At 40.5% G+C, this 19,335-nt stretch overlaps 1 protein-coding gene across 9 annotated transcripts; it reads right to left on the bottom strand.

The window, feature by feature from the left end:
• Positions 1–6,231: 6,231 nt before the first annotated feature.
• On the bottom strand, positions 6,232–18,059 carry LOC131256935 (shikimate O-hydroxycinnamoyltransferase-like). 9 transcript variants are annotated; one of them, XM_058258048.1, is made up of 5 exons: positions 17,986–18,059; positions 17,785–17,850; positions 14,570–14,635; positions 9,889–10,324; positions 6,232–7,357 (listed from the first exon to the last, which is right to left on the bottom strand). In XM_058258048.1, the coding sequence occupies exons 4-5, from the start codon at positions 10,294–10,296 to the stop codon at positions 6,467–6,469; spliced, it is 1,299 nt and encodes a 432-aa protein (XP_058114031.1). In that variant the 5' UTR covers positions 10,297–10,324; positions 14,570–14,635; positions 17,785–17,850; positions 17,986–18,059; the 3' UTR covers positions 6,232–6,466. The 9 variants fall into 9 exon arrangements, with proteins under 9 accessions (XP_058114031.1, XP_058114033.1, XP_058114032.1 ...); XM_058258050.1 differs by having other exon boundaries at positions 9,889–10,303; positions 17,986–18,058; XM_058258049.1 differs by having other exon boundaries at positions 17,785–17,843; positions 17,979–18,034.
• Positions 18,060–19,335: the final 1,276 nt, after the last annotated feature.

Genomic DNA, 19,335 nt, shown 5'->3' on the forward strand with positions numbered 1-19,335 from the left:
AGGAAAAATGGATGGACGGTGTGGATAAACTACCTACATTCAGAGTGGGCCCAATTGAGTTTACTCAGTACGATAAAAGTGTATGAGTAACTCAGTACGCAATTCGATTTCCAGGGCGGTGCTTGGTTAGCAAGAAAGCGCACGGCATTGCACTATATTCACGTTAGCAAGTTATGTAGATTTGATCATGGGGTATGTGTTATATCCAAACTGTTCATGCATTTGACGACCTCGTCTTAAGGCTTGAGACGAAAAATAAGACAAATCTAACTATCAGGTGAACCACGCAAATTTTTTAAGGTAAAAATCATAATCTCTGCCGCTATTTGTGGTGTGGTCCAGATGATCTTTGGATATTATTCATTTTTTGGGTAATGCTCTATAATGATATTTAAAAAGTATATAAATGGTGTAGATATAATAAATACATCACTGTGGGTCCCATATAACTTTAATCTCCTTTGAAACGTCCATACAACTCGGAGCTCGAGGAGCGTTAGACGTTGCGTCTTCACATTGCAGGACTCGGATTTCATGCGAAAGGCTTTCGCAGGAAGCTCGTGCGCAAGTATGCCAGGTGGGGCCCACTACGATGTTTATGAGAAATCAAACCCGTCCATCTGTTTTTCGATCTTATTTTAGGACACATGTAAAAAGATAAGGTGGATCCAAAACTCAAATGGCCTACAAGAGATGACAAAGTGAGGATTTATTTTTCACCATTGAAATATTTATATGGCCATCAAAGTTTTGTATCAGTCTAAGTTTTTCGTTTTCGGTGTTTTCACTTCATCCCAGTAAAAATGACCTTATAAGCAGTTTGGATAACATAGAAACATCAAGACAGATCCTAAGAAGGTTTCAACGGTAGGAATTCCTTTTCTCACTATTTCATCTTGTATGGCCTAGTCGAGTTTTGGATCCTCCTAATGTTTGGTCACATATCCTAAAATGAGCTTAAAACATGGATGGACGGGTTGGATTCCTCATAAACATCACGGTGGACACCACCTTGCATCCCAGCACAACAACTTCATGAGAAAGCCTTTTGCAGCAGGCGTCCTCTCTCCTTCTTCTTGAGATAGCCTTTCGCAGCAGGCGTCCTCTCTCCGTCTTCCTGAGAAAGCCTTCCACAGCGGCAGGCGACTTACAGTAGCTATATAGCTGGTGTGTACTGAGTAAACTTCGGATCGGGTCTGGTCGGATCGGATCGGATTTATTCGGATCGGGTTTCGAATCGAATCGGTCCGGATTGACCATAGTCTAAACCCGATCCGAAAAACATTCGGATCTGGAAGTCCCAACTCGACCCGCATCGATCCAGTCTGTCGGTTCAGTTCGGATCGGATCGGGCCGGATTGGGTAAGATCGGGTCGGATCCATCGGATCGGGTCAGAAATGCCCAGCTCTACCCTTGTGTGCTTATGAATCCACTCGGTCTAAATATTTGAGCATCCTGTGATCACAGGGTTTCAAGACTTTCACCCAAGGATATTCATAGCGCCCAAGTGCTAGAACATATTTCCAACGTCTATACCTACCAACCACGATAAATCTGTGGTGGCTACAACCCTAATGCTGCTAGGGTGTGAATGCATGTGCCCCGTGCAAATGCAAATGCCATATTGCCATGCCTTAGTGGTAGACTTTATGGAGTTTTAACACAAACTTCCATTAAATTTTTACAATTGTACAACTGTTCAGTTAATTATTGCCCACTTACTTCTTGGGACCTAAAATCCACATATTGTTACTCTTTTGATGGATGGCTTGGATATTGCACTTATCCACCATGCTGCATATGAAGCAGCCGGTGCATTAACTGTCTTGTAAAACTGGGAGGGGATTAGGTGTGGCTCGTTGCCTCACAAAAGATGGTTATATCCATACTGCGAGATGTATGAATTATATATCAACGCCATCCATCTATTTTGCCGGAATATTTTAGGATATTAGCCCAAAAACGAAGCACATCCAAATGTCACGCAAACCATACTATAGGAAATAGTGGTGATTGAATGGTCCACCATTAAAAACTTTTTAAGACTCATTATAATGTTTCCGTAATGTTTATTTGCCATGCAACCTATTGATATGGTCACACAAACTTGGATGAAGGGAAAAAACAAATATAAGCTTGATTCAAAACTTGCGTGGCTTAAAAGAAGTTTTCAACTATGGTACACCTGAGATTTGGATATGCTGTTCACGCCTTAAAATGATCTACAAAAATAGATGGACGGCATGGATTTAGAATACATACATCAAGGTGGACCTACGGTAAGGGCCACACCTAATCCGCTCCTGTTGAAGTATGGTTTCCTTAAAATTCTTTCGGTATGTTTTTTAAAAAATAAAAATAAAAAAATTCCTCCATTGCATCGGAATCGCGGTAGCTGTCTGTAAAATAACTATCTTTGGTTTCGTGCAGAATAAGCCATTGGGCAGCGGTTTCCTGCACGTTTGCAGGGAACCAAATCATGGAACATGTCATGCGCGTGGCCTTTCCAACATATCCTGTCCCTAGAATCAGTATTATGGAGGGCCACACCGTAGGCTGTTCGGCCAAGAAGAGACAAAATGAAGGAAAAAAACAAATATCATATTGATTCAAAATTTCTGTGGCCCCACGAAGTTTTCAATGGTAGACGTGTAATCCCAATTGCTTTAGGTAGTGTGGCCCAAATTTAACTTTGCAACTGATGGCTGATGGTCGGTGCTCTGTGGACCACACCATGATGTATGTGTTTCACCCATGCCGTCCATATATTTTTATAGATCATTCTATGATATGAGACCAAAAATGAGGTATATAACAATCTCAAGTGGAGCACATTACAGGAAACCGTGTTGAATGAACGTGGACCATTAAAAAATTTTTGAGGGCCATAAAAGTTTTGGATCCAGCTGATCTTTGTTTTTTCACTTCATCTAGGTCTGCATGACCTAATCTACAGATTGGATGCCAAATAAACAGTACATTGGGCCTTAGGAGGATTTAAATGATGGATATCTAATCATTATTGTTTTCCTGTGGTGTGGTACACCTGAGATTTATATCCCTCTCAGTTTTGGGATGAATCCCTAAAATGATATGTAAAAATGGATGAATGGCATGGATGAAACACATACATCATAGTGAGGCCCACAGAGCACCGATCACCAGCCACCCTGCTAGTGGCAGGGGGAGTAGCCAATCCGTTTCCTTCAGTTTTGGGCCTATCACCTAAAATAGATAAAAATTCGTGGATATAACACATACATTATGGTGGCTCCCACATAATTTGGTGATGTCAACACACCAAGGAGGTCAGTGGTGTGTGGGTTGTTGGTTGTGCCCCTCACACAACACGTGCGGCCCACCTTGATGCATGTATTATAGTCCATCTATTTTTTCCAGCTCATTTTAGGGTATTAGGTTTTTTTTTTTTTTTTTTTTTTTTAAAAAAAAAAAAGCATTTCCAAATTTCAAGTGGACCATCCATAGGAAATAGCAGTGATTGAATGCCCACTATTAAAAACTTCCTGAGGCCACTGTAATGTTTATTTGTCATGAAAGGTAGGAGAAAAATAAATATCAGCTTGATCTAAAATATCTGTGGTCAGCGAAACATTTTTAATGGTCAATCATCACTATTTCCTATAGTGTGGTCCACCTGAAATTTGAGTATGAAAAACGGATAGACGACATCGATGTACACTACATACATCAAGGTGGGCCTCACCTCATCTGTTGAATTAGAAACGTTTCCAACATGCAACGTCCAATATGTGTTTGTAGCGTGGTTTTAATAACTGTAACCTGATAATTCAATGGTCTGGACATGAATTTGGATCCGTTGGATTGTGTTTGAATTCATGGACCATCAAGATTCCAATTCAAAATATGAAATTGGATGCCTGCCGTTGATTTGAATAGGTGGCCCAACGTATAGAATCCATGCCATTTAGACCCTTCCTCTGGCCTTCGGGTGAAGATTCAGGCCCAAATCACTCTGCTTTGCAACTTGGGCTGTCAATGGGCTGGGCCAGGGGTTGGATTCGACTTGGATTTTGAATTTTTGGGTTGGGTTTGATGGTCCAGCCCAATTCAAAAGTTTTATTTGGCTTGGCTCAGCCTGGCTCACTGAAAGCCTTTTTTGCAATCCAGATGAGCTTTGGTGCAAATCAATGGTGGGATTTCCCTCTCATCTTGTTTCCTGTGGTGTGGCCCACATGAGGGTTGTATTGGGCTGATTTTTAATAAATGTAAGTAACATAGCTTGCTCATTTAATAGACAGATTAGAAGTCCTGTATACATCACATGAGCCCTACATATGCCCAGGTAACTCAGCATGCTAGGTTGCTAAGTAACCTCTTTAAGCCTGTTATATATGTTTCTCATCCACACCATCCATCCATTTTTCCAACAAATTTTAAGGTGTGGGCCCAAAATTAAAGTATATTCAAACTCAAGTGGATCACACAACGGGTAATAGTGTGGATAATGACATCCACCACCGTTGATTCCTAGCATGAATTTCATGTTATAAAAAATTACATTTTGGAGACATACGTACTTATGGACAGTGACCATCAAAACGACATCATGAAAAAAAAAAAAAGAGAGTCAGGAAGGTACCAAATCAGTTCGATTTTTAAAACAAAGAGCAATCCTTATTAGAGGCCAATAGATGGACGGACCAGATTGAAAGAGCTGTCATGTGCACCACACATCATGGGGTCCCCACACGTAATTTGCGTAATATAGTAGACATTTTAAGTTTCAGCCTAAATAAGGCAGGAGTTGGTGTAAGCCAGCACAGTACCTTCACCATCCTACCAACGGACGAAAATTCAGCATTTATTTTTAGTGCTGTGTGGGCCATCAAACCCCCACCTCATCAAATCAATACATATAAATATAGTTAGTAGCACAGAAAGACAACTTGGGCATGTTAGGCAACATCGGTTGGTTGGTGGGCCAAGCAACGGTCACAAAACAGAATCTGGGTGGGCCCTGCTGCTCTATCAATTGAGAAGCGGATTGCGTGGTGTGCAACACACCACCGAGATCCTGTGGTGTGTTGAAGTCATTATATCCACACCATGATGTATGTATGCATTATCCACACCGTCCATCCATTTTGCAGGATCATTTTAGATAATGGGCCTAAAAATAAGGCAGATCCAAAGCTCAAATGGACCACACCATAGAAACCGGTGGGCATTTTACGCCTACCATTAAAGCTTTCCTACGGCCTACTAGGACTAAAATGGTCTTGCAAAATGTATGGATGGTGTGGATATAACACACATATCATGGTGGGGTCCAAATAGATTGGTGACGTTAAGGCATGAGTGAGTTCGGTGGAATGTGGACCACAAAACGTAAAGAGAAAACTCAATAATAAAAGAGCAAAAATCATTTCATTTCTTCCTTAAGAAAAAAATTCATTTCATTTCATTACTTAAAATTTAAGTTTGAATAGGATGCATCACCAACCCCCACCAAAACCACTGTATCCATAAGATAATGATGGTAGAGAGTAATTTCTAATGTTGGTTGCACTCGTACGACATCTGGCACGTTCATCTGGTGGGACCTAGCATCTATGAACGGGACCCTAAGAATTACACCGGATGGATGATCATAGCGACCGATCCAAGGAATTTTAGCCATTGATTTTGAGTCGTTGGTTGACAAGTTTGTACCCTGTGGGCGCGGTGCACCGAAGTGGGTGGTTCACTGACTTTAGGGCCCACCGTGATATATGTACCTTACATCCATACCGTCCATCCTTTTTGACAGTCATTTTAGGTTATACACCAAAAAAGAAGGAGATCCAAATATGAGGTGTACCTCAACACAGGAAACAGTGGCGATTGAATACCCACCGTTAAAAACTTCTATGGGCTACCAGAATGTTTATTTACCATCTAACGTGTTGATAAGGCCACAAAGACCAAGATGAAAGGTCATACCCTAAAAACACTGTTTCCTGTGGTGTGGTCCACCATCATAGAACGGATCTCGTTCTCGGCAATTTCTCGGCAAGAAAATTTATCGGGAGATTTTCATATTTTGTGGGTTATGACGAGATATTATCCCGAAAATCTTGGTGTAAATTGGACATTTTTAATATCTTTTATAGATAAGTAGAAAAAATGAAGATTTTGAAATTAGATTCATATAATAACTTGTTTAATTATTTTTCGATTTTTTGGGTAAATATTGCAATAAAAAATGCGATATTTAAAACTAGCGGATAAAATATTATTATCGCGATATTTACATATTTATTATCGAACAGCAGTTTCCATTCAACACACCCCGAAAGGCATTTTAGCAATTTGACAAGGAGCATTTCCCGTCTGAAAGTCTTATGACATAGGTCCGGAAAAAATGAAAAAAAAAAAAAAAAAAACACGTATCCGATATATCGGCCCGAAAAGTTTCGGATTTCGGGCGCAACGTATCGGGTTCTAAAAGTCGTAGAGGTACTTCTCAAAGCGGACCATGTGTTCCGCTTGCAATGAAATAGCCAATGAGAGACTACCATCATTGGTAGGGCTCGGGAGCACAAAAGCAAGTCCTTCATAAGCTATACCACCGGGCCCCATAAATATAGGCCGGCCCCACCCGAAATCCGCATCGTGTATCGGTAATCGGGCCCAGCTTGTGATCCCAAGGTTCGGGCACCTGAAAGTGTGGGCCCCACGAACAAGAGCGGTCAGATCTGGCTGCAGCTCAAGGTAATCTAATGCTGACCGTAGGTAGTCGTTGTCCATAACAACCAACGCGTCGTGTATACGGCCAGCTGCATACGTTGGTGGGCCCGACATCAGGTCGCCAGCGACTGCGATCGGCGTAGCGGTGAAGATCACATTGCCGAAGTAGCCCGGTGGGAGCGCTGGACGGAGACGGGCCCGTCCATCGGTGGCGATGTACATCTTAGTGTCTTGATCATCAGGGAGGTCACGTGCTTTGCATGCGCATCGCCACACGTGTCCCGCGAGCATCTCGTACGAGCTGTATCCGACGGTGTTATGTGCATCTTTTGATTTGGATTTGAGGATATTGAGCTGATCTCGTGTGATTTTGAAGATAGCGACTGACGTGTCGGATTGTGGTTTGTCGGATGCTGGTGGGGTTTTCATGGACGGTGCGGGCTGATATTCAATGTGGTGGAATATTGGGGTGGGTGGGTCCCGGGCTCGGAGGAGGGTCCGGTCGATGAACGGTGGGATGGTGAGATCTAGACCGCGGGCGACGTCTGACCAATGGTTGATGAAATGTAAGCCGGCGAAGCCATCAGCGGCATGATGCTGCATTCCTACGCCTAGCGATACGCCTCCACATTTGAAGTAAGTTACCTGAGATTAAGTGAACAATAAATAAATGTCAATGGTCCAAAAATAATGAGTCAGCTCCTAACTCTTGTAAAAGGTTATATTATGATTTTATAAGAAGAGTTTTATAACAAATTATCTAATGAATATTTAATTTACATTCTAGTACCTTTTTCAAAGAGCTACCTCATTAATTTATATAATTATTATTCCACAACTTGGAGAGGAAATGGATAGGAGGCCCCGACAGCATGATATTACTGTCATGTTTATGTAAAATCTACCCTAACAACTAGAAGTGTCTCCCCATGTTAGGTCAAGATCCCAAAAATCGGCTCCATATATCAATTAGTTGAACATGTGAATCATGGTTGGGTATAAAATTAAACTATGGGTAGATGTCTCTCTCCAGCTATATCCTTTTAAGGTGGCAAGAATCACAAATCAGATTCATTTTTTCTTTGAGCCTAATGTTGGACTAAATATCTAATGAAGGGTTCGCGTCCTTATCTCAGTGGTAGACTGTGAGGAGTTTCAACACAAGGTCTTAGGTCCGATACCCATAAGTGGTGAAATAAATCCCACAATGGTGTGCGTGTCACTATGGGGTGTGTGTGTGTGTGTGTAATGAACAAACTGGATCTTAAATAAACATTCTATGAAAATCAAGAAGGGAACGATGCACTCCATGGTGGGAATGGATTTTACAAAAACACCGCAGTAGCTTACTTTGCTTTATGTATTCTATATTCATACTGTCCATTGTTTTCTTGTATCATTTAAGGGCATGAACCCAAAAAGAAAGCAGATCCAATTCTCAAACATTATCCAATTCTCAAACATTAAAGAGTAGTAATAGACTATTAATGAGCTATAAAGGTTTTGGATTAAGCTGGTATTTGTCTTTTCACTTCATTTACGTTTACGCGGCTTCGATGGCAAATGAATATTATATTGGGCCTTAGGAAGTTTTTAGTGATAGGGTGTTCAATCACCACTTTTTCTTATAGTATGGTCCAACTGTGATTTGGATCTTCTTCATTTATGGGCACATGCCATAAAATGACTCAGCAAAATGAATAGACTGATGGATATATCAAGGTGGGCCCCATTATAAGGGTGGTACGGCTAGGGTGAGAACCATGCCGCACCTAATATGCTACTGACTTTGTCAACAGGTCTACCCATGTCACTTTCCCTCTAGTAGGTGAGTAGGCCAGTTCTACTACAAAGCTTTTTAAAGTATGTTTGACCTAGGATGGAATGTGTGGGTCCACAGTGAGAAGCATGATTAAAACATGTAAAAGCATGGGTGTACCTAAGTCCTGGAATCTCCATTTTTAATGCGTTCGTTCATTCTGGTGGCAAACGCATTACATGGTGGGACCCACACATAATTTGAAAAGTTTTTTTTTATTTTGTTTTTGGGTGTCCCATCTTAGCCATTCTCTGTGGTGTGGCCCAGTTGAATTTTAGATCAGCCTAACCCATCCACTGCCTATGACAATTTTCATTTTGCAAATCGTCGGCCCATCATAGATGAAGAATATATGTAATCATAATAATTAGAAGGTCCTGAACATATGATTATACCCATTAAATCTATGCTGGTGGTCATTTTATTTTTTATTAAAACATGGATAGCCAGTATGAATTGAATAATCTTATAACATTATTTAATTGACGACTCAAATTTTAATTTCTATGCCAACCCAAGATTCAACCTATCTAATCCATATAATAATAGAATTAACTTATACTCCACTTGGTCTCACGCCTAAGAAAGAGTGCTATATATATATATATATATATATATATATTAGAAATGGATTGTGTGCTTGTGTACTCAATATATGTTTAAGCATAGTGAGTAAACTATGTGTGGCCCACTATGAATATAAGTGACTTATCCATACCATACATCTATTTTTCCATATTATTTTAGGGCATGATTCCAAAATTGAATTATATTCAAAGTTCAAGTGAACCACACCACAAGAAACAGTGGGAATAATGATGTCCACCGTTGAAAATTTATCAGCTTGATCCAAAAACCTCCTTGGCTCCTAAGAAGCTTTCAGTGTTCAATTCACACTGTTTCTTGTAGTGTGGTCCACTTGAGCTTTACATATGCTATAATTTTGTGCTCACACCTCAAAATGATACGGTAAAATGAATGGACGGGATGGATAAAAGACATAAATCACAGTGGCCTGATAGAGATTATTTAGTGAGTTTAAGCATTTAAGTTGATATGACAAGCAATGACACAACTTTATCCAAATCCAAACAGGCATGATATCTATAAATCCAGATTGTCCAAAATTCTGGCACAATTTGAGATGGACCATAGCCTAAAAATCAAATTGATAGGATGATCGTAACAATCTCATTTCCCCTGTGGGGAGTTGGATTGCTGACCAATTCATCCTAACTGTCCACTCCAAAGCCACCAATTGGACAGTTACAATCATTCCACTAGAATGCAATGTTCGATCTAAGGTCTGGATTGACTTTCAAGCGTGCCCCAAAAAGAAGAAGAATAGATTTCTCACCTGTAGCACCAGAAGAGAGTAGGAAGAGATGTCCTCAGTGTAAGTAACGGTTGGGATGAGCTGCTTAAGTTCCATAGTGGGTGCAAAATCCCCAAAATCGTCGATCACAGATCCAGTGTCCGCCTCGACGAGCAGGACGCCTGCACCGTTGCAATTAATCTCGATCCGACCGTCCTCATCTCTCCTCAACCTCCCAGCCATTGGATAAAATGGGACCAGGGCTTTGCTGAGGGCCTCTTTCAGCACGTGCGGATCAAAGAAGTTGGACGATCCATTTGGACGGTAGAAATACACGCTAGGAGTATGCATTCTCGGCACCACCAGGTCCACGTTAGAATTCCACAGTCCAATTTGAGGCGTATCCTGCGCCGGGCGCACCATAGTCGACTCCTTCACGTTGATGATCATTTTGCGCCTGTGAGAGTGGAGAGCACACCTGTTCGATGAGAATTAGAATAGGATCATACTCTTTCGTGTGGAAACTTACAATAAGTGTGTAAGATCCAAGCCTCTCATCAGGAGGGCCCCACTATTATCGGACTGATTGATCAACGGATTAGTGAATAGTTGAAATTGACCACAGCCCATATTCAATGAACGGATCTGGATGCCCTGATGATTGGATGGTTGAAATCTGCCATCTATATGTTGAGATATTCCTGATGAATGGATTTGATCTTTCACACTTAAAGCTAGGTTGAGATTTTTCAAGAAATTAATACAATTCATGTAGTAAATTTTCAATAATCACTGCGTATAGATATTTAAATTTTAAATCAATTTATTTTAATACACTATTTTTAAACTTATATTTCCGTCAGATTATTGAGAAATTTCCAATTACCAAGATAAAAAGTGCATGACATGAAGCTAAGTAGGTGGGGCCCAAAGTCATGTTCAATAGAAATTCATCATGTCAATCCGTTTTGAAACATCACGATAACAACTTAAAAATAAAACAGGCTCAAAACTCAAATGAACACATGATAGAAAAAAATGGCTAATAAAATAGTTATCATTGGTAGAAGGATTATTTGATTATTAAATAAAAAGAATCTAAAATCTAATGGATATAAAGATATATGATTAGCATAAGGTAAAACTTATTTCAAAATAGAATACTTAATACTATTTACCCTAAAATTAGGGTTAGATGAATTGATAAAATTTAGAATTTAGGGTTTATGGGATCAAATTGAGTGAATGGATTAAAGGGTTTATAAAATTGAATGTGAGAATTAGGGTTTTAGGTATAATGGCTGTAAGTATTTTGGATGAATTCAAGAATGAGAGAAATTAGGATTTGATAATTTGTGAAAGTATGAAAGTCCAAAACTTTTAGGTTTATAATTAGGGTTTTGAGAGAGAGAATAGTGTTTTAGCTTAAATGTTGAAGCAAAACCCAAAAACATAATGAGTGGTGGACGACTAACCCAAGAGATTCACACATATGATTAGGTTGAATAAACTTAGTTCTTTTAATGTTTGAATTATTGATAGGTATGAAAAAATTAAATTTATGAGAAAATGAAGATTAGGGATGGAAGACTCGAAGAAAAAACAAAATGAGTATGATTTGGTGAGATTTAATTCACTACCAACAAATGGGGCCTAAAACCTTTTTTAAGCATGACTATCTGATAATGACCGACCATACCTACAACCCCAACTACCATGAGCCTGTTTAGTCTCATCAAGTAATCACACCGCCACCAACTATAGTGGTTAGGGTGAAGAGCTCACCGCCACATTTGGTAAGTTGTTCTTCTGATTTTATGTGGGGCCGTCCATCATGGAATGTTGTTTGTGAAGTGGCTGCCATGAGTTTTCTTTTACTTTTAGAATTTTCTTCGGTAGGTGAGCTGCACTTTGCAATCATGTGGGAAGTATTTATAAAGAATGTCATAAGCTAGGTGAACTAAAAAAAGGAGGAAATCGGACCGTTCATTGGGTGGGTGTATTTTCGATGAGCGGTGATGTTAAAGGTTCCAACTAGATTGGCAATCCAGTGAGACTGATCATGACCATCTAAACGGATGTACACAAAAAAGGAAAGGTCCATCGATAAGATACGACTATTGGTGAGATTTTTTGCAATGAGGTTCATACACGAAGTGATCTAGAGAATGAACGGTTCTGATCGATAATATGGAGGATACCTACGGAACATCATAGCATGTGGACCCGCCCACTAATGAGCGGGTGCGCGCACTGTTGGAAGTGCTGCCGAAGTTCTTCCATCATCATGACATCAGACTGGAAGAAAGGTGCACGGTCGATATTAGCACAGAGTGATTTTTGGCACACGTGACCAAGATCTGAGCCATTCATCTGGTGGGGCCCATTTGCAACATATCCTTGACAAAAAATAATTTCAATACCCAACAGATGGGAGACACGTGTATGAGAAGAATTGAGTGGATGGAATATGATGAGCCGAGGTCCGTATTGAATATACGTGGCCCAAAAGACGAATGAGAATCCTATTATTTTAGCTCGGACTAAATACACGGTGGGCCCCACGTGATGTGTGGCCAGATCTTAATCCCACCCACGACAGCACACGTGCCGCAAATGGCTTGGGAATGTGGGTGATAAAAGTAGATCCTTTTCAAGTGGGAATCGCAAGCACCATAAAAGATTTGTCATGCGATCATATGCATTTGCACGTTGTGGACACGTGTAATGCATATATCAATGGCCCACCTTAATTGCTCACGATCGACCATTGGATGGATCAGATAAGAACATACTGCCACGTGTCATGCATCCAAAGGCCAGATCAATGTCATACCTAACACAGCCGAATTTTATTTTTCCAATGCTAAATGAGAAAGTGGTTAACCCACCACGTACACCTGTTCCTCTCTACGGCTAAAGCATGCGCCAGTGGCACACGTGTAGGGCATCCAAGCCGGGTATCAGGTGACATTTTCCGTCGCTCAAGACGGCACGCTTCAGAATAATAACTATATTGCTAAAATGATACCACCCCCGCCCCCCCCCCCGAAAAAAAAGGCATGCATGAACTCTCTCACATTCGCCCATTTCTTTCCTGCCTCATGTTTCATTTTCTGAAAATCCGGTCCGTGAAAAATGTGGTTGGCACCATGTTGATCACTTAAAATGAAAATCAATCCAATCAACTCATTCTGTGGGCCACAATGTAGCAATTAGTCCAACCAACGGATTTATATTGATTTGATTTTGTATCCTTTTGGATAGGTTGATTTCTCATATTTTCATATAAAATCATCTCCATTGTACGTAAAACCTTTTGAACGGTTCCGATCTTCTTCAAATGGGACATTTGTCTGGGAAAGAAATTGTTGCATGCGAAAGCTCATATGCAGCCGATCTACGTTAATGATTATTCTATTTTGAACGGAATGATAAACGAATGACCTAGAAATCCTGACAAGAGTGATTTGGTATGAAAATAATAGGTAACGTCACAACGGGCGATTGAACATGCATACATGCAAAATCCAAGCCGTTCATCAAGTGGGCCCACTTTGTTAGGGTCCTGGAAAGAATCAAAACCGTCCAATGGAGGCTTTAATGTGTGCTGTTAGTGAAAAGTACGTAGAACGGAGAAAGTTGGCACGTAGTTATTTGAAAGATAGAAAAAATACAGACCGACGGTCCAAATTAAATGGGAAATATCACGTTATCTAGTGCTTTCCATGGTGAGGCCCACCTATGGATACCATCCACTTGTGCCACGTGGACTGGATCAGTGTCAGCGTTAACTACAAAAGAAAATATTTAACAGGAGATCTCCTTGATTTAGGGCCCGAGGTGTTTGAGTCCCCTTGATTTAGGGCTCACCTCGAGTTATGTGACTACATCAACGCCGTCCATCCGTATTGAAATCTCATTTTAGTGCGTGATCCAAAAAATGAAGCAAATCCAAATCTCAGATGGACCATATTACAGGAATCAGTCGTAATTGACCATTAAAAACTTCTTGTGGGCCACAAAAGCTTAAGATGATATTTGTGTGGTCTCTTCATGTAAGTCCTCGTGACTTTATCAACAAGTTGGATGGGCAAAAAAAAATTCCGGTGGAGCTTTTAATGGTAGGGATTCAATCAATGACTGTTTCTTGTGGTGTGGTCCACCTAAGATTTGGGTATGCTTCATTTTTAGTACCATACCATAAAATGACCTTTAAAAATGGTTGAACGGTGTGGATTTAAGTCATATACATCACTGTAAGCCCCACAGTCAGGGGTCCCACCCACCTAATGGAGCCGGGGTCTCACCTAATCCGCACCCAAAAAGCCAGGCTGTTTAATTACCAAAGAACGGCCTAGATAAACTTGCAAGAATTTTAAGATCGTCCATTCAGTTTTGTATATGTGTCACACATGTCCACATGATCTACACCTTGGGTCCACCTTATACACGGATCAGATGTCCTACACCCATTCAGGTTGACGTGTCTGACTGCGTGTAGGAATAGCAAAACTCAGCTTTATTTAAACACGCCCTTTTTTTTTGCCATACGCACCTTGGATATTTTATACTTGTTAAAATCAGAGAAACAAAGGGCGTGTACGTAATTTTTTTTTTTTAAAAAGAAGAGGGGTACGTAGAGGTTGACATTTTAACCCATTTTCTCAATAACCTCATACACAAAAAGTTAAAAATTCATGCCCATATATCAATCACTTACGTTATTGAAATCTCGAATCTCGAATACTCTCGATCTTGTTGAGAAACAATCAGAGAATCCTGCAATCTGAGCCGTTGAAAATGATGGTTCATCAGTACAAGTACCACCCATCATGAAATAGAAGAAAAACAACACGAAGAGAAGTAGAAAATCAAGGAAAGAGCGAAAAAAAGGTCTAAAGAGGAAGACGAAAATACCCAAACGAGAAGAAGATTGAAGAATTCAAGCGTCGGATGAGAATGAGAGAGAGAGAGAGAGAGAGAGAGAGAGAGAGAGGAGAGGAGGATTTGGTTGTGAATCTTGTGAAATGCAGCTGTATTTATCGCTACATGGGATGCTGACGTGGATGCGTGGTGGGCCATGCTTTCAAAGTGTCGCATGCGTTACTTTATTATTATTATTTTTAGGCCGGATTGACTGGGAAAGGTTTTCCAGGAAATTCCTGCGCTGAGAAGCTAGTTGGGGCCCACCGTGATGTTTCTGATATATCCACTCCGTACATCTATTTTTTCAGCTCATTTTAAAATGAGAGAACAAAAATTATGTGGACTCAAAACTAAATGAGGGCACACCGTAGGAAAAAGTGGGGAAAGAAATCCCTACATTTGAAACCTTACTAGGGTCCATCTTGATGTTTATATGCCATCCAAACCGTTTATAAAGTCATTTCCACTGGTATGAACTGAATTCATAAAGAAATTATCCTGATACAAAATTTCTGTGTCGATATGAATGTTTCAACGGTGGTCGTTCAAATCCCCACTGTTTCCTCTCGTCTAGACCTCTTGAGTCTTGGATCCTATTCATTTTTTGTATAATACCCTAAAATGATCTGGAAAAATCGATGGACGGAGTGGATTTTTAGCAAACATCACGGAGGGCCCACCTAGCTTCCCACCGAAGGAATTTACGAAAGCCTTCCGCCGGCAATCCCTCCGTTGATACGAAAATGGATTGCATCCCGCCCGTCTCGTCTCCAGCTCGGAACTGGCAGGGGTTGCCGAGTGGCCACCGTTAAGTATGGATTTCATCCACACCGTTCATCCATTTTTCCTTATCATTTATGGGTATTATGCCAAAAATTAGATAGATCAAATATACAGGTGGACCACACAATGAGTATTAAACAAACACCGTTGAGAACTTCTTCGAGTCCGCAAAAGTTTTGGACGGAGCTGATATTTGTGTTTTCCCTTCATCCAAGTCTATGTAACTTTATATGAATAGTTTGGATGGAAAATAAACTTAACGGTGGACCCTAGAAAAGTTTCAATGGTGAGCATCACCATCACCGCTGCTTCTTGTGGTGTGGTCCACATGAGCCTAAATGTGTCTAAATTTAGGACCCATCTTATAAAATTCCACGTAAAAATGGATGAACGGTGTGGATAAAAACCCATACATCACGGTGAGCTCTCAGAGCCCCTGCCCGTTCCCTTAAGAAGGACAGGTTAGGACGCAATCCGCGTTCCTCTCTTACAGCAAAGGACTAACTAAGCCATACACTGCGAGAGTATGAATTTTGATATGCATGCACATGTAATGCATATACTCAATCCAAACCGTCCATCCAATTTACCAGCTTATGTAAGGACATGAACCCAAAAATGAAATAGGCCCAAAACTCAAATGTACAACACGGGGTGGGTCCACCGTGATGTGTAGATGCCATATAAACCGTTCATAAGTTCATTCCTATGATGATGACATTAGCTAAAACTTCCATAGCCTCATGAATGTTTGTGGATGTTCAATCCTCACTGTTCCTACTGTCACGGTGGGCCCCACCTAGTTTCTAACTTGAAGAACTGCCTAATCTGCTTACGTTGCTTATATGGTTAGAAAAATCAACTTCTATTTTAGCTTATACGTCTCTTTCCTTCCCACTAAGTAGATCTTTTTGCCTCATGACAATTTTCTTTACGTGACATTTCCTTTCCCTCGACAACTTTTTGATATGGCCCATTTATGCTATGATCACTACTTAATAGGGTAAGCATTTTGGACGGTCAGATCGAAGCACAGTCATCCAATCAGACCGTTGGGTCTGTGCGTTAGTGTGGTTTCCCATACTCCCGCGGGACAAAGTTATACTCTGGCCTTCGTCAGCAGTCGCGTGTGCATGGTAGCGTAGAAAGAGTCCAACGTACGAAGGTGCCGACAGGCAAAGACCGGTTGCAGTTGGTGAGAGCCGATAAGCAGTCCACCCTCAGTCGGTCTCTCACCTAACTCTAACCTGTTAAACCGGTCTTGATTGGGGTCTTTTCATGTTTGGCGTCTGATAAGTGGGACCCACCATCGGGTTTCACCAACCCCAGGAATTGACCCTCTGTACCTTTCTTGTATTTGTCGCCCGATCCAAACAGGACATGGATGGGATACCAGGACCTAGAAAAAGACGGACGATCTTAGGGGATTCTATCCCGACTGTTCTCTTGCGACGTGGTCTACCTGAGCCTTCAATCTACTTCGTTTTTAGGCTTACTGTCTAAAATGATTTGTCAAAATAGATGAACGGCGCGGATAAAACACATATCACGGTGTGCCCCACAAAACCCTTGGTAGGACCGTCCGTCCCTAGCTAGTTTGCCCTTCCAAACATCCAACCTGGTGCATTAGGGTACACTGTGATTCAGTATACTTTAGCACGGCGCATAAACAAAGCAGGTGAACGGCTCTCACAACGTCTATATTTTATTTTTATTTAAAAAAAAAAAAAAACATTAAATGGACGAAAGACTCAAGTAAGCCCCGACATAAAATAATAATAATAATAATAATAAAAGGCCATACAAGTGCCCATAGCTAAAACCTTATTGTATACCATGTTATTTATATGCCATCAAATTGGTGATTTCAATCTTCTAAATGAAATTAGAAATATTATCTAATTCAAAATTTCATAAGTTCTTAGAAGGATCACACGGGTGTTTATAATTTATTGTGTAACCTACTTGAGTTTTAGATATTTGATGGAATAAACTTTATTTATACAGAGTAGGGAGGGTCCAACCATTCATCAAAGCATAATTCAAAGGTCTGAGTTAAAAGAAAGTTCACTTTGAGTTTTTTTCCAGAACTTTTCTTGACACGACTCAGCTATTTAATAATTTAATTAAAAGTATTAGTATCATTCCCACCCAAAAATCATTAATCCAAACTGTTCAATTTTTTCAAATAATTAGAGACAAGCTATTGAAATATTATTCACTTACGTTATTGAAATCTCAAAACTCGAATGCTCTTGATCTTGTGGAGAAACAATCACAGTATCCTGCAATCTGAGCCGTTGAAAATGATCACCCATCAGTAGAAATACCACCCATCATGCAATAGAAGAAAAACAACAAGACGAGAAGGGGGGAAAAAAATTCAAATGAAGAGCGAAAAAAGGTCTAAATTGGAAGACGGAAATACCCCAAACGAAAAGAAGACAGAAGAATTCAAGCGTCAGATGAGAGACAGAGAGAGGGAGAGGAGAAATTGAGGTTTTGGTTGTGAAATGCAACGGGTATTTATCGCTACTTGGGATGCTGACGTGGATGCAAGGTGCGACATTTCTTCGTTCATTGTTTTTGTACGCTTTATTAATGCATGGTCAAGACGAAGAGTATGAATTTTAATATGCATGATACACGCGAGAGTACGAATTTTCATATGCATGCACGCATGCCACTTCATGTGATGCATGTCACTCAATACAAACCGTTCATATTGTGGGGACGCGGATTAGATACTGACAGGTTGAGTAGGGAGACTCTCTACTGAAGTTACGTCACCAAGTTTTGTAAACCTCACTATAATATATGTAATGTATCCAGAAAGTCCATTCATTTGGAGATATTATTCTAAGGCATGACCCAGAGATTGAGGCAGATGGAAAACTTTAGTAGACCCCACCACATAAAACAGCGGGAAGATTGATGCCCACCGTTGAAACCTTCCTAAAGCCCTCTCCAGATGAATGGACGGCCTGGATACAAAACACACATCATGGAGGGGCCCATGGAACTTGGTGGCGTCACTTCAGCAGCAGTCTCGCTACTCAATCTGTCAGTAGCCAATCCGCGCCCATGGGCCATGACATGCCATGTTTAGTGTTTACCATGATATTTATATGCCATCCGATCCGTCCATTAAGTTATTCCTAATGAGAAAACAAAACAAAAATATTAGCTTGATCCAAAACTTCTATAGTCTCATGAACTTTTAGACGGTAGACATTCAATCTTCATTATTTCTTATCATATGACCCATTTGAATTTTAAATTTACCATTTTTGTTTTTTTTTTTTTTTAAATATTTTGTGGTGGGGGCTCATGTCTTGTTATGACACGGTAAAATGAAGAATTCCTCGCAAACATCATGGTGAGGCCTGAAATAAGCTCATGTAAGGACTTGAGATTAAAAATGAAACCAATCCATAACTCAAGTAATTCACACTATAGGCAGGATAAATGCTTACCGTTAAAACCTAGTTAGGATTTACGTTGATGTTTATATGCCATCTAAATTGCACAAAAAGTTATTCCTAGTGGGATGCTTCTATTTAGAGCTGGGCATCGGACCGAGTCAGATCGGATTCGGTCCAACTCGACTTGATTCGAAATTTGCAGGGTGTGACCCGAACTCGATCAGAATCGGTACTGGATCCAGGTCATCAGACTCGAACAGATCCGAACTCTGCTGACTTAGAACTGATCCGCGTCCGACCCAATTAGGAAACCCGGGTCGGATCGAATTGGGAAAGGTTCGGATCATTCATT

The sequence above is a fragment of the Magnolia sinica genome, chromosome 9 (genome assembly GCF_029962835.1).
Source record: "Magnolia sinica isolate HGM2019 chromosome 9, MsV1, whole genome shotgun sequence".
Taxonomy (NCBI): Eukaryota; Viridiplantae; Streptophyta; class Magnoliopsida; order Magnoliales; family Magnoliaceae; genus Magnolia; species Magnolia sinica.

Bases quoted from the DNA above. Each gene is read 5' to 3' on its own strand.
- LOC131256935 (XM_058258048.1), bottom strand. From the start codon at position 10,296: ATGATCATCAACGTGAAGGAGTCGACTATGGTGCGCCCGGCGCAGGAT. The intron at 7,358-9,888 runs GTGAGAAATCTA...ACTTAATCTCAG, and splicing joins ACTCTCTTCTGGTGCTACAG to GTAACTTACTTCAAATGTGG.